This window comes from Diabrotica undecimpunctata, chromosome 1, assembly GCF_040954645.1.
Source record: "Diabrotica undecimpunctata isolate CICGRU chromosome 1, icDiaUnde3, whole genome shotgun sequence".
Taxonomy (NCBI): Eukaryota; Metazoa; Arthropoda; class Insecta; order Coleoptera; family Chrysomelidae; genus Diabrotica; species Diabrotica undecimpunctata.
The window spans coordinates 137,848,432-137,864,963 of record NC_092803.1 but is presented as its reverse complement, the minus strand read 5'-3'; the positions used below and the strand labels follow the sequence as shown (position 1 = coordinate 137,864,963).

The following is a 16,532-nucleotide window of genomic DNA, read 5'->3' as shown; positions in this document are numbered from 1 at the left end:
TTTATAGTATGAGAGGCTACTGAGTGTGTGGTTTGGTTAACAAAAGTTTGAACCTGAGGGACAGTAAACAACGGAGTAGGGCACGTTACATTAACGTTCACCATATCAGGAGGCGGCAATGCACACTGGGCCTCCAGTAACAGAATGTGGTTGGGCACTGCAGGAGCTGTTGTTACTTGGCCCTCTACGAATGGTAGGGCCACGGTAACAGAAGAAAATGCAGGTTCTACTGAATCTAATGAATTAGATTGTGAGGTGGTATGAGTAAGAACAGTTTGTATTGAGAGAAATTTGATGACATCTGTGTCAATACGAGGCTGTGAGAGGAGTATTTGATTTTCGTGTGTTAGTGGAGGAACAATGGATTTATTCCAAGAAGGGATAATTTTCAAAAAATTGACATGTACAGCACCTTCACAAGGTGTTGCAATTAATAATAAATCAATAGATTTTTGTGTAGGAATTTTATTGAAATGTAAGAAAGTGGGAGTGAATATATTCTGAGCTTGAATAGAGAGTTTATTAACCTGTCGTATATTTAGAGCATTTAAAGTTTCATGTTGAGAGATATCTTGAATTTGTATACGAGTTTGGGGAGGTATATTTGCCAATTCCGCTTGCACACCGCAAGAAGGCGGTACTTGAGTTAAGTTTTCAATAACCAATGGAGACAAATTGGCAGTTTTTAGAATAGGAGCAGAGATTAAAATATTTTGTGTATGTAAAACTTGACTTGAAACCAAGGTATTGGATTCTTGTAATATTTGTGGGGGAGAAGTGTTAAGAAGCACGGGAGATGCAGATATTACAGTTTCAGTAATCAGATTTTGTTTCTGTTTGAACTGATTGGGGTGGGAGTCAGAGTAAAATGTATTTTTAACTTCTTTTTGGCCATTTATATTCAAATCAGTACTTTTAACAATGTATTCACTGGAAGTATTCGCCTTAAATTTTGTATCAAATTTAAAAGCCTGTTTAGCTTCCAGTTTTTCTTCTAAGAAACATAAAGCATCCATATATTTTTCATAAGTAATATCTACTTCCTCACTTTCGAGAATAGTTTCGTCGTCAGCCAGGTTTTCCAAAGCATCCAAATACGATAAATTGCGTTAGGCTTTCACGGCCATCGTCTAACTTATTAAACTGTTTATTCGGGCTGTTGGGCCGTTGTCTTCTGTTGAGATTTGTTCTCTCAAATCTCAACAGAAGACAACGGCCCAACAGCCCGAATAAACAGTTTAATAAGTCATCCAAATACGATTTATAAGCTGCCCTAAGCTGAGTAATATATTCCCTAATTCTACAATTAGAGAGGCCTTGTTCATTTGAACTAACAACGTTCGCAATTCTGGCGATATTTCTTTGTGAAACGTTCATTGCATAAAAATATTCTGCAATTTCTGCCATTTTGAATTGGAGTACAATCATCGCCAGCTAACTTGGCGAGAGAGTACGCACAACGTCACAGAGAAATAAATTATGTTTACGCCCTATGATTCATCCTATTGGTTTACTATTTCTGATAAGTATATTCAGTAGCGTAGCGGTATAGGTCAAATAATTATTACACAATTAAAAAAGTAATATTTTTCGCAAGCTTTAATATATTATTAGAAAGATGAAATTGTAATTTTGTTTTATTCAATTTAAATAGTAAGCCATTGTTTATACAACAGTTTATAATATTTATTTAACTTAGTAAACAAATTATAAAATATTGACTGAATTTAATTCACAAATCTACTTTGATATTGGGTTTCAAATTAAATGGAGGATATTGTATAAATAAATGCAACACAGTAATTATTTAATTTTAATATTTTGGTTTTATTATAACACTAAAACAAGTACCCGTGTTGAAAAGTGGTATCTATTTGAAAATTAATTGATTGTTAATAATTTTCTTCATCTTCATCTTCGGAAGAAGAAAACTCTGTACTGGAAGAGTCACTGTCAAGATTTATAACAATTGGAGCTATTTGCGTGGCGTTATCAGCCACTATCTCGCTGTCCATATACTCATCTTCCTTCTTAATGACATGGTAACATCGTTTTCTCCACTCATTTGCATCAATATTAGTGAATTCTTCCTCGGCGAGTTTTTGTACGTCAGTTAGCTTAAATGTAACGTTTTTCTGCCTTATATTATTTTTGACTGTCGCCCATATTAGTTCGATAGGGTTTAGGTCAGGATGGTAAGGAGGTAAACGTAAAGGAATATGGCCATGCGCACGTAGAATTTCGTCGAATTTGTATTTTACATGATGAGGTTTATGATATTTAATTATTTCATACAGTTCAGGTTTTAAAGCACTAGGTGTAAATGAAATATTTTTCTGCATTAACCATTCTATCATTTGATTTTTGTTTGAGTTTGATGTAGGCGCCCGCTCCAACTGAATGCTGTGATAAGGTGCGTTATCAAAAACTAATACCGAGTTAGCAGGTAAATTAGGTAATAAATGTTCTTGTAACCACTTTCCATAGTTGTCTGAATTCATTTCAGAGTGGTAATCCCCTGATTTTGAACCTGATTTAAAGATTAATAACCCATTTTTTATGAATCCCATATCCCCACCGGCATGCACTATTATTAGTCGTTGACCTTTGGAAATATTTGAAAATAACCCCTTGGTTGATTCGTCAGTCCAGTTCTTTGAAGAAGTATGACCGCTGTGTAAGTAGGTCTCGTCAACATACACGATTGGCCTATTTTGACTCCGAAAATATTTGATTTGCCTCAGATATTTTATTCTCAAAGCTCTTATTGCACTTTTTTCTACAAGCACTTTTCGGTTGTTTTCGGTTTTCCTCCAACGAAATTGCATTTTGCGTAGAAGTCGCCTTAAAGATGTTTGTGAAATTGTGATATCCAAATCGTTGTGAATTTTTTGTTTTAATTTTTTTACCGTAACCCGACATTTTTCTGTTTTATAAAAATCGTAAATTATTCTGCGAATGTCGCTTATTTGGTATTTCGGCAAATCTATGATTGATCTACTGACTCGTTTTTTGCCTGGACTGGAAAAATGGACTCTGCCGGTATTTTTCAAAGAACATTTTGCCTCGCTTGTTATTCTTTCGATTGTTCTGATGGAAATGCCTGTAAAAGAATTAGTAACTATAGTGATTTATTTTATCTAGGATGTAGGTGTATAAAAATGTCTATATTTACTGCCATATCGAAAGACAGTACACAATATATTACACTAGTCCTAACTAATTTAACGCCCGCTTTCATAATCAGTCATTAGGAGAAAGTCATGAATTTAATGGGTTTTAAATACCAAATTTTAAATACTGAGAAATATTTGACCTGTTTTGCTATTTAACTGTATTATACAAATACTTATGTCATTAGCAAGTAATATTTTTTTGAATTTGACGTAATCTATTAATGTCTTTTTAATCGTAAACAAATTATACAGGTCGAGGTAATGGATTTCGGGAACAGCTATGACCTTGAACATTTCACATAAACTTGTATACTAAATAGGCGTAATGCATAGCTCTTGTCAAAATCCAATACATTAATAATATAATTACATATCTTCGATTCTAAAATATTGTAAAAGACTTTAAAGAGTCTGAGTAAGAAAAGAGATATTTAGTTATATTCTTTGTGGCATTTTCAAGGTCAAAGCTGTTCCCAAAATCCATTAACTCTTGGTATTATTTCAAAATTATTATTTACATTTTACATGTTTTTACACTAAATAAGTAAATATTATAATGTCTCGAATGTCTTTTAGTAAAATCTACGTGAAATAACAACTTCGACTATAGTGAGGGAAATACCTGTGGGATTATGACATACTCTTCCAAACGTAGGCAAACAATTATTTTGTTGAGGAAATTACACCCGTGGAGGATAATATTTGCTCTCGTATATTCGACAAACTGTTATGCAATAATCTGGAATGCCGACACAAAATCAACCAAATCCTCCACTATGTTTTGTTTTTAAACCAGGAGGAGTAAACTAAAAAGTTTCACAGCCAAGAAAGTCGCTAGAAAATTCTGCAAATATATTATATCTTCTTTTTGGGTTGATCATGACGGCCTTCGACGGTAATCCATAAATATTATAGCATTATAAAATTATTAAAGGTAAAAAAAAATTAAAGGTAAATTTGAATTACTCCTCCTGGTTTAAAAATAAGCCATAGGTTTGTCAACAAATCATAGGTTTGTTTGTTTGTCATAGGTTTTTTTTCATAGGTAAAAGAGGGCATTGAAAATACTGTACGAAAAGGGAAACCCGAAATTTTGCAAATATACATGTATCATATTGTAGCTTGCTGTGAGGTGTGTAATCAGCAAAAAACCTAAGAAACTATCCACGTGATTAATTTTTCTGTATTTTATGTGTAATAGAATTGTGCTGAACTCTGGATCATTTTTTGTAAAATAACGAATAATTTAAATTTTTTGTAAGTGTGGTAAGCTGTCAACATTATTATGTATGTCAAATATTCACCTATTTTTGATCTATTTTAATTTAATACAAGGTAGACATAAACAAACAAAATATTTCCACCAGTGGGAAGAAAATGCCTTATAAATAGAAATAGAAGAACTATTGTGTTTTAAAAATAATATATAATTAAAATAAAATAAAAATATAGAGTTATTTTTGGTCCAAATAGACCACCGTAGTGCGGTTTTGTTATTATTTAGAAGTCGTCTAATTAAAATTAATTTATTGTAAGTACAAACTTACCTGTTGCTTTAGCTGTATTTTCTTTCACAGTTTTTAGGGTCTCTGCTTCGAGTTTAATATTTTTGAAATAATTAAACACATTAAATATAATCTCCCGAGATTGTCCACTGATAACAGAATTATTCTTTCTACTATTTTTCAACGCCATCGTTAGAAATTGTCACAAATACACTTAACTATCCGAAATAATAAGAAGTCTGAAAAATAATAGCTGCAAATCACTTAAGTGTTACGCACCTGATAACTGGGAGGATACTAAAGACCACCACCTAAGCCACTAAGCAATTTTGGGTTTGTGCGCACCGCCAAGTTAACTGGCGATGACAGTATATTATTGTTATATAGAGTATAATAAGAGTGTACCAGACAGAAATGAATGATAAAGAGAATAAAGCCTAGAGACCCTTGGAAAGGGTACAAAGAGAAGAGAAAAAATATGTATATAAGAGTGTAATGAGAATATCAGTTTCTTGTTTTTTTTGTGTGAAAATTATATTTGGTATCGTGAATTTAATTTAAATTAACACTGAGATCATTTTAATTGATTTAATAAAGCAATTAATATGCAAATACTTTCTAAGAGCAGAGATTATTGTAAAAATTTCGAGCGATTTGAATAAAGCAATTATTATGCTAGGGATTAATGACAATAACAGCGGAGAATTCTTGTAAAAATTTATTATTCAGAACAATAGGACAAAATCCCAAATTATTTACCTAGACGTGTACCTCTGGCGAAAACGTGTCAGAGAACAATACAATTAGTTGAGATTATAATGGGTATCTTTGATTGACAAAAGGGCTGGAATTTTTACTACGTCACAGGTATCTATCAACGGGTAATTTTACCTGACTTTCTAACGTCCTTTAACAATAGAATCATAAAATTGGAATTTACACAGATAAGAATTATTAAACAACGATCTATCAATATATCGATTTATCAACACATACGTATATACATACAGTAAAACCTCCCTTAACCGAAATCTTTTTAACCGAAACATCGTTTAACCGAAATGGCTGACAGTTTCAATAATTTCGTCAATAATAAGTACATTTTTATCGCAAAACGTAACAATTCCATTAATTTCCCTCACCGATTGCTGCCTATGTGTGTTGGGAAATCAAAAAAAGCAAGAGCTCTAAAAGATATTTCCGAAAAAGCATTTCCAGTTTTTTATAGAAGCCAAAAAAGCTCATGGATGTCGACCACTTTATTTTCAGAATGGTTGGAAAATGAATTCGTCCCAAATGTAAAATCCTTTTTTAAATCAAAAAACCTTCCCGTCAACGAATTGTTGCTTGTTGAAAATGGTCCAACTCACCCCCAAAATATACAAAATAGTGACAATAGTCACATTTTTGCCACCGAATGTCACGAGCTTAATTCAGCCGTTAGATCAGGGAGTAATAGAGACATTCAAGAGACATTATAGAGGAGCATTCTTAAGACATCCGGTATTACAGGAGACGAATGAATCCAAAAGTGTTCCCGAAATTCTCAAATCTTTAACAATGAAACATGTTGTTTATTTATTGGTCTGCTGAGTAGTGGGCCAAGATCAAATCTTCATCTTTGGAAAAATGCTGGAACAAACTTTTTGATGGGATTTTTATTGACGATCCTGAAGAAGAAAATGGTAAGAAATGGCAGAAGAAATTAAACCTTTAATAAAAAATTTGCCGGGATGTGACGAAATTAACCAAGAAGAGATACGTGAGTGATTAGCAGACGATGACTCAGAAAGTGAATTCATCGACAAGGACATCATTGATATGGTTCTTTTGGTAAGAATTTTATACAGTAGGCCTAATTAGTTAGGGACACGACTAGGTTCTTAATTTTTGTTGTCATTGCATTGCAAGTTTTGTCCTTTTCAGATTGCTTTAAGTTTCGTCGAACAATCGAATGAGGCAAACTCATGACGTTCTGCAAATGAACGATGGAGAGATATAGCTGTAAAACATCGTTGTCAAACGAAAACGCAAAAGAAAACAAAAGATTTCTTTAAAGAAGCATGTTAAAATTGTTCATTTTCCTTAATTTTATTACTTTATTTTGTACTTACTTATTAGAAAATATTACGAAATCACCTCATGGTATTTTTAATACCAATACTTTGACCTAGAATACTGTAAAACACAATGTTATTTTTAACCGAAATTCTTGTTATCCGAAACAGCCTCTCCCCCAATTATTTCGGTTAACGGAGGTTTTACTGTATATATCAAAGAACATATACACATATATATAGAAATACATAATTTCGAAGGACCAAATCTAAAGAGATTTACAGCAGAGATAAGATTTATCTGAACCGAATTAGATCAAAATATGTTCAATCGAGCATGAGATAAAACAGAGAGAATGAGGATTTACATATGACTCAAAAGTGTACCAAACTATGTAGAATCAAGATGTGAGACAGAGAGATAGAGAGTGAGAGAGAGATTATGATATTATGATTTATATCCGACTCGAATAGACCACAATATGTACAAAAAGGGTGTACATATGTGAAATTATGAATATAATTTCAGTTAAAGAGGACTGTATTACATAGGGCTGGTTCAAATAAATTAGGATATGTGGTAAAAGGTTATACAGATTATAGCAAATTAAGTTTATATAAAGTCTTACCAATTCTTCTGCTGCACATACACACACTCGCGGTATTTAGAGGCTTTCAGTCGCGGTTGTTCTTCATACGGGGAAACTGTCCGGTTACCGGTTTCTGAAGACGTGTTTCGCGGTACTAACACTTAGATCACACGAGATATAGCACATTTGCGTCTGTACACGATTTAAAATAGTACTTGCGGTATTTTTCGCGTAACTATAAGCGAGAGAGATAATTAGAGTAGAGAAAAAGCGTGGTAAGTCTGTACCAAGCGATAGGTAGCGATTGATAGAGAGATAATACGTCTGCCTAGTAGGACTCAGCAGACGAAAGAGAGGACGACTGTCTCTAGCAACAGTCAGCAGTCAATAGAGAGTGTCTGTTATCATCGAGAGACAACAGGCAAGAGAGTGAGACTTTCTTTGCTATCTTACAACTGTCTGTATTTCTAATGGAGTGGGGTTAAAATGTGAGTAGGAAGGGTTGGAGAACGGGAAAAATTGTAAAATTGTGGTAGAATGGTAGCTAGTAATACAGCGAAAAAATGACATGATTTTTCGCATGTGAAAAAATTGAACACCTGATGCTGTAATCTTTCGTTCACTATTATTGCACGGTGTGGACAGGCATTGTCGTCCAATATGGGCTAAACTTTCTTTGATTGTACCCGCAAATAGTACAATAATTGGTTTTAAAACCATATCTCTATATCTCTGAGCCGTAATCGTAGCATTTGTTAGAACCATTAAGTCGGTGCGGTCATCACAACAACTACCACCCCAAACGCAAATAAAGCCTCCCCAAAAGCAGTTGTAGGCACCCTATAATGTTCATTATACCTCTCTCCTCGTTCCCTTTAAAGCAAAATACGACTATCGGATTTGTCTATACGAAATCTATACTCATATGTGTTGTATATGTTCTGTGCGGCGACCAGAAGAAGAATTAGGTCAAGTAGTCATGTCAACGGTCGCACGCCAAGGACTGGGTTATGTTCATCTTGATAAAATAAAGTTCTATTAATTATGTGTTTTATAATTAAAATACACAACATTATTTGGCGACGAGTCAACGTATCGTATCGACGTGTATATCAGTCCACAAGTTCAAGTTGTGTGAAGTTAAAGTTTAAGTATTAAGTGCCGATGTCACCACGTGTCCACCACCCAACCTTATAAAGAATAGCTAACAAATTAAGATTTTTCATAAGTCTTAAAGTAAATAAAATCTAAAATCATGTCAATTAACCAATTGGTAACCAAGATATAGTAAGTTACATGGAAAGGCCGGACATAACCGACTATGAAATAAGAATGGCCCTAACTCAACTTAAAACGAATAAATGTCAGGGAGAGGATAAAATTACAGTTGAAATGTTGAAAATTGGTGGCAGAAAAATGGAACAGGTATTAAATATTTTATTTAAGAAAGTAATTGATGAAGGAAAGATCCCTCAAGAATGGTACAACTCCGAAGTCATTCTACTATTCAAGAAAGGAGAAAAAGGAAACATCGAGAATTACCGACCAATATCCTTGCTATCACATCTGTATAAATTACTAACTAAAATCATAACCAACCGCCTAACACATAAGCTCGATTTCTATCAACCTACCGAGCAGGCTGGATTCAGAAAACATTTTAGTACCATAGACCACTTGCACACCGTAAGAACACTGATAGAAAAATGCACCGAGTATAATGTTCCAATTCATATGACGTTCGTCGATTTCCATAAAGCATTCGATTCTATCGAATTATGGGCAGTGCTTGAATCTCTAGAAAATGCACGTATAGATTCAAGATACACTAACATACTTAAAAATATATATTAAAATGCCACCATGCAGATAAAGCTGGACGAAAGCACAAAAACTAATCCCATAAGACTACAACGGGGAGTAAGACAAGGAGACACCATCTCTCCCAAACTATTTACCCTTGCTCTAGAAGGCATTTTTAAGAAAATAGAATGGAACAACAAGGGTATCAACGTCGACGGATCATACTTAGTCCACTTGAGATTCGCAGATGACAAAGTTTTAATAGCCGATAATATCCAAGAACTAAATGATATGTTACAACAATTAAATGCAGTTTCAGGAGCGGTAGGCTTAAAAATGACCTACAGTAAAACAAAAATACTGAGCCGAGACCAGACAAATATAACAATACAAAATCATACCATAGAAAATGTTGAACATTATGTATATCTAGGTCATGTCATCAAACTAGGAAAACCAAATCAAGATGCTGAAATTAAAAGAAGAACACAACTGGCATGGGGCGCTTTCGGTAAACTAGTATATATCTTGAGAAACACCTCCATTCCTGTAAACTTAAAGAAAAAGGTATAACACACGTATAACACACGTATACTACCAGTTTGAATCTACGGCTTGGAGACAGTAGCCCTTACCAAAAAATCTGCTAAAAAATTAGAAACAACGCAAAGAGCAATGGAACGAATCATGCTTGAAATATCACTGAGAGACAAGATTAGAAACACCGAGATAAGACGTAGAACGAAGATTAGGGATATTGTGGAAGAAATTACAAAAATGAAATGACGCTGGGCAGTTTACGTAGCCCGATATAATGACAACACGTGAACACGGAGAATTCTAGAATGGAGACCAAGGACGACAACAAAAAGCATGGGAAGACCTCAAAAAAGATGGGTAGATGACATAAGAGCAGTGGCAGGCAAATAGTGGATTAGATTGGCGCAAGAAAGAAAGATGGAAGTAATTGGGAGAGACCTACATTCGGGAGTGGATGGAAAACGGTTGACAAAGAGAGAGAGAAAGACATAGAAAGACTGGAACAACTGTTTGTATGCAATGTGGTAGAAGAACGAATAAAGGTGTCTATGTTATTAACCCTGGGTAGCCTCTCCACCGATTATTATCGGTGGAGAGACATACTCAACGCTTAAGGACATTTTAACTCCAGATTTACCTAGTGTAGTTATGATGTGTTAAAAACAAAGTTATTTGAACATTTTTGTCCAAAAACGTTACAAATTGCACAAAGACATAAGTTTTGGAATGCAACTCAAGAGCAAAGAGGTGACATCAAAGTTTATGTCAAAACGCTCAAAAATTTGTCAGTGTACCGTAAGTTTAGTGCATTTTTGCAAGAAGGTTGGAGAGACAGAAGTTTATCTGTGGTATTAGGTCACAGACCATTAAGAGAAAGTTATTATCAATGGATAATACGTATAAGAGTTAAATGGTACAACTCCAATAAAATCACCTCCAGGTCATCCACCCAAAAATGGATTTGCTGAAAGAGCTGTTCAAATATAAAAGAAAGATTTAAAAGAGGCTTTATTTTCGGTAAAAGAGGAAGAGATAACTAAACAAAAAATGTTCCTTAAATTATCAAGTTTTCTGTTTGTTTATAGAAACACCCCTTCTACATTAACAAATATGACACCAATGGTAAAACCAAGAACCAGATTAGACTTAATTAAACCCTCGGGCCATAGCAAATATGTTAAAGGTTTAAGATTATGAAAATATTAAGTTATGGTACTTATTTAATGCAAGTTGGATCTCTTATCAAATTTGTTCATGCAGACTCTTTAGGAAGTGATGTGGGCGATCCAACTTATCCACATACCAACATGGTACCTACGATAAGTAATAATCTCGCCAATTATTGTGATCCAAAACAAGACATGTTTAAACATATTCTCAGTGTTCCGCTAATCTTAACAGTTGACTCAACAGTAAGTTAACACCAATATCAGTGCCACAAAGTGTTATTTTAGAATCTAACCACACACTCAAAATTGTTTCTCCAAAAGTGACTTTAAATAATGACACTAAAAAAATGGTTTCGTCGAGTTATAAAACCAACTAGTAGGCTAGATCTTAAAAGAAAACAAGGGGAGAACTGTTTTATATGTTGTATGCGGCAATCAGAAGAAGAATTAGGTCAAGCAGTCATGTCAACAGTCGAACGCCAAGGACTGGGTTATGTTGATTTTAATAAAATAACGTTCTTTTAATAAAGTGTCTTTTAAATAAAATACACAACAATATGTAAATAAACAGTTTCTCCATTCAATAAACAGTTTGTCCATTCGTTGATTGTCCAGTTGCGGTGTTCTTTAGCCCATAGTCTTCTCAATTCGCAAGGTTCCCTGGTTAGTACTCGATGGGATGAACGTATTCTTGCTCTTGAGCTGGTCATATGCAACCTTCCTCTAACGGTTTGGTTTGAAATTGGTCTTCCAGTGGCGTTACGCAATGTTCTGCTGATGCGAGAAGAGTATATGTTGGGTTCCGTCTAGCAATAATTCGCATATATCGGTGAACAACAGGGTTGGTACTCTGGCTCTGCCATTTGTGGCATAACGAGTCCAAGTTCTATTTACAACACTTTGTGAAGACCACAAACGTTGACCCACTTCACGTTGCGTTAATCCTTCGTTGATCCACCTCACAATCAATGCATTTGGAAAATATCTAAACGTCTTCGAGTAGTTTATTTATTATTTAACTAATTAATAAAAATACTTCACTATTTAAAATAACTGAACTCAAACTGTAATAATATAAAAAGAAAATATACGTTTATTATTCAACTTTTTGCTGACGATAGTAAAAAAATCTGATGGCCACAATAACAAAATTAATTTTAACAAAGTCGGGGTATTAATTGAATTGAAAAGTGAGGTGATAAAAGCTATAGATCAAACGAAAGATGGGAAAACAACAGGATGCGAAGAAATACCATCGAATTTTTAAAAGTTTTTAACGAGAATAACCTGAATGTAGTATTGGAACTGTTTAATAAGATATACGATACTGGTCAAATTCCATCGGACTGATTGAAATCTACATTTGTGCCTCTTCCCAAGAAATCGAATTCTAAGACGTGTAGTGAATTCGCCTTATAAGTTTAATTAGTCACACTCTTAAAGTATTCTTGCGTATTATCCATTCCAGAATACGAGCAAAATTAGAACACAGCATAAGTAAAACACAGTTCGGTTTTAGATGCGGTTTTGGAACTCGAGAGCCGCTCTTTGCAATACAAGTCTTGATTCAAAAATGTCTGGATCAACAGAAAGATGTTTACGCCTGTTTTATCGACTATGAGAAAGCATTCGATACTATCAAACATAACAAACTCCTAGAACAGATTATAAAAAATCTATATTGGAATCAAACAGCCCACATGAAGAATGGACATATGGTGAGTGAAAACGTAACCGTTTCGAGAGGAGTTAGACAGGGCTGTATTCTTTCGCCACTGCTTTTCAACCTGTACACGGAACAAATATTTCTACAGGCACTGGAAGAGTACAACGAGGGCATCAAGATTAATGGCGTTCCAATAAGTAATTTTCGATATGCAGATGATACTGTTATAGTGGCCGATAACATCGAAGATTTACAGATGATGCTAAATAGAGTAAATACAACTGACAACCAATTTGGACTGAAGATCAATAGAAAGAAAATTAATTTATGGTGTTCAGTAAAAAGAACATTCAACATATCGACCTGAATATTGAAGCCGAACGTATTGTAAGAGTACACCGATTTAAATATCTGGGATATAGAGTAAATGATAAGTGGGACCCAGACGTAGAGATTAAGATCCGAATTGAAATAGCAAGATCCAAATTCATCAAAATGAGAAAGCTTTTAAGCAACCGCCACCTAAGCGTTAACCTCCGATGGCGCGCCACGAAATGCTACGTACTCTCTACGCTACTTTACAGAGTTGAAGGGTGGACGTTAACAGAAGCAACGATAAAGAAGTTAGAGGCTCTAGAAATGTGGCTGTATCGACGCATACTGAGAATACCTTGGACAGACAGAGTGACCAAGACAGAGGTATTAAGACGAATGCGTAAAGAGGTGGAATTGTTAACAACTGTTAAAAGGGGAAAGCGTCATACCTAGGTCATGTGTTCCGTAATGATGAGTACAGTCTGCTACAGCTTATCGCGGAAGGCAAGATTGAAGGTAGAAGAGGTTTGGGCAGAAAGAAGAAATCCTGGCTGAGAAAGTTGAGAGAATGGTTTCAAATACCAGAAGCTGCGAACATAATACATGCGGCACAAAACAGCGAAACCTATCGTGTGATGGTCGCCAACCTTTGGTAGAAGACGGCATATAAAGAAGAAATATACGTTTATTATTCAACTTTTTGCTGACGATAGAAAAAAAATTTGATGGCCACAATAACAAAACTTATTTTAACAAAGTCGGGGTATTAATATTATTTTAATTATATTAAAATTTTCAAACTCCTAATATTTCTGGTGTAGAATATTACTTTGATCGTTACCAATTGTTGAGCACTGTGATTGCAGGATAGCCTCAATATTTGTATGACAATATATATTTCCCATAATATGGTTGAACATATTTATTATTTTACCAATCATTTATAAACTTTGTTAATACTTAACATAATATGTCCCTCATAGTCTATATTCTTTTGGAGCTTTACTTACTGGTCTATAACGCTTTCATAATATTTAAAATTTGATTTGCTGTTTGCTGAGATATACACACATAAAGCATTTACGGAACGGGGATAATATTGGAATCCCTTTTCCGGTTCTAGAACCGATTTTTCATCTTTACTTTTTTATTACAGGAATCTTACACTTTGAAACCTTTATCGGATTTGTTGCGAGATAAATTTTTGAGGCATTTGAAGATTTTGATATTGAAAAAGACGCTACATTAAAACTAATTTAGATACCATAGAATTCTGGAGCATATTAAACTTACATTAATATTTATAACAAGTTCTCTAAATTGGTAAACCATTACCTTCCATTACCTACATAACTAAATGCTAATAACTTATTTTCAAAAAACATTGAGAACTGTTTTCAATTAAGGGGATTAGATGCTAAGGGCTACAAGTGATAAAATGGTTAAGCTGAGAAAAACGAAGTCAAAGTTAATTTTATATAGTAAATTCTACATCGAATTAATTACTTATCGACTTATGTTGAATTAATTTTACACATTTCATTTATCTAATTATAAAAGCGTTTTTACATTTAGTATTTATTTTCATTCAAAACATTTGACATTTTTTGGAAACGTTTGCACTTGTACCCCTCTGCTTCAAATTTTGCAATTGTTTCTCTTTGTCACTTACGTACCTTAGGAATTTCTTAAAGTAAAATAAAAGAAAAATTACGTTAAGCATTTTATTCTTCAAACAAAAAAAAATTCTATTCTTAAAGAACAAACACTATTTTTCAAACAAAAAAACGTTCTATTCTTAGAACAAACAGAAAGAACACACATTTTATTCTTCAAACAAAAAAAAAACATATTTATTCGTCATAATCTGAGACCAGGTCCAGTTGAGTGTCTTCTTTATTTTCCAAAGGAATATCCACTTCCAATTCTTGGAAGTTTCTTTCATGTTGTGGATTATTAAAGGATTCGCGATTTCGACCTTCATCGTGGCTTAAATTACGGTAAAAATCATGGTGAATGGGAGGTATAAAGGGTAAAAGTTGCAACAAATTTTTGTACTTTGTGAGTTTTATTTTGATGGGATCTTGACGGAGAGGCGGAAGTTCGATAACCGATGGAATTTCTGCAGGTCGTCTCACCTTTTTAGTTTTTTTCAAATCAACAGTGTTAAAGGGAAAATCTTCCCTTTAGTATTCCTTATACTAAAAGTATCCTTATAAAACAATGTGCAATGCAAGTAGTCAAACTAGAACTTGACTGTCGTACGCCTCTGGTAGTAGCCAGAAACATTTATTTAACATAATTTAACATTAATATATTATAACATAACATATAATAAGACATATACCTATAGAACCTTTATCCTAGTTGTTTTTCTTCTAGATAAGTAAGAATATTTATTTTATTTGTTATAAACTTGACTTTGGTATACGGTCGGGCCCTGAACTTTCCTTGATCTTTATCTTCTATAAGCCTTGTTTTTTTTTGGACAATTCAATTTCAATGGGTCTATATTATTCTTTGATATAATTATTTCTGTTGAGTTATTTTTGTGTCTTTTGCCTTATATAATTCAGTTAGGTAGCTGTTCCTGTCCGTCTTTCGTAGATATTTGATTCGAGAAGCATTAGTTTTTTTAAATTTTTTATTATAATATATATACCTATTCCATTAATTCAAAAATGTGTAGGTATTTATTGATTTTAGTTATAGCTCATTAACACTGGCGTCCGAACTTAGATTTAGTTCAAATAATATTATGAGAACGATTTTCTTAACTAAATGATGGCATGCGTGTGTATTTGAGGATTTTGTACATTAGTTTTAGCTAAATGTTGTGTACCATCAAGAATAAGGTTATGGAGACACGTTATAACATTTTAAAATTTCATAAATTTTGACGTGATAATAAAAAAGTTATGTTATTCCATTAATTGTTACTAGTTTTATAAATTTGTAATAATTTTTACTTAAAATGATGTTATTTACACGAATATATTTTCTTTTCAGATGTGTGTCTCGTGTTGTGACCAAAACTACTGCAATGTGAACGTGCCAAGTAATTCCACTACTGCCATTTTCGACGACAAAATATCAAAAATGCGCATGTTGGCCAAGAATCTCTTCAGAGAAAGAGAAAAAGCGCTAACAACTACCATCAAAGAATCAAATGCCAATCGAATCGGCGCTTGGGAAAAATCTCTTTTTTATCTTTATCTGTTATTTACGTTTATAGGTGGTACTTAATAATTATTGTAGGATTATGTATTTTTTTTTTTGGCGGAAGGGATATGTTGCTTCGTATTTTGTAAATATTCTGCTTTTTGCTCAATTATAATATAAACAATAAAATACAAGGGGCGTTGTTTTATTTCTTTTTTTTATTTATCATGTACATATAGGCAATAAAAAGTTACATGTATAAATAAATATACAACATCAACGGAATGGAAATTGATCTGGAAAAAATAGATGAAAATAAATGTTAACATGAGATACAGATGAAAAGAAGATAAGATATTAGGGGTGAGGTGGTAACATGTGTTACGATAAATATATACTGGCCTAAATATATGATGACTAATAATATTCTGTTTTGTTGTAGAAATTTGGCGGAGGTTCTAGATTCAAAATTGTGGTGAATTCTCCAACTAGATATTTCTCGATTTTTCGATGCAAGACAAAGCGATCTTTCGATGCTGTTCTAGTATA

The 16,532-nt window shown here is 33.5% G+C and overlaps 1 protein-coding gene across 2 annotated transcripts in view; it reads left to right on the top strand.

Moving 5' to 3' along the window:
- Nucleotides 1-16,165, top strand: part of LOC140432284 (uncharacterized) — a 942,959-nt gene extending 926,794 nt beyond the window's left edge. For both annotated transcript variants that reach the window (XM_072520100.1, XM_072520101.1), the window contains one exon: nt 15,831-16,165. In XM_072520100.1, the coding sequence (XP_072376201.1) occupies nt 15,831-16,067 (237 nt within the window). In that variant the 3' untranslated portion in view covers nt 16,068-16,165. The remainder of the gene's footprint in view (nt 1-15,830) is intronic.
- The last annotated feature ends 367 nt before the right edge of the window (nt 16,166-16,532 follow it).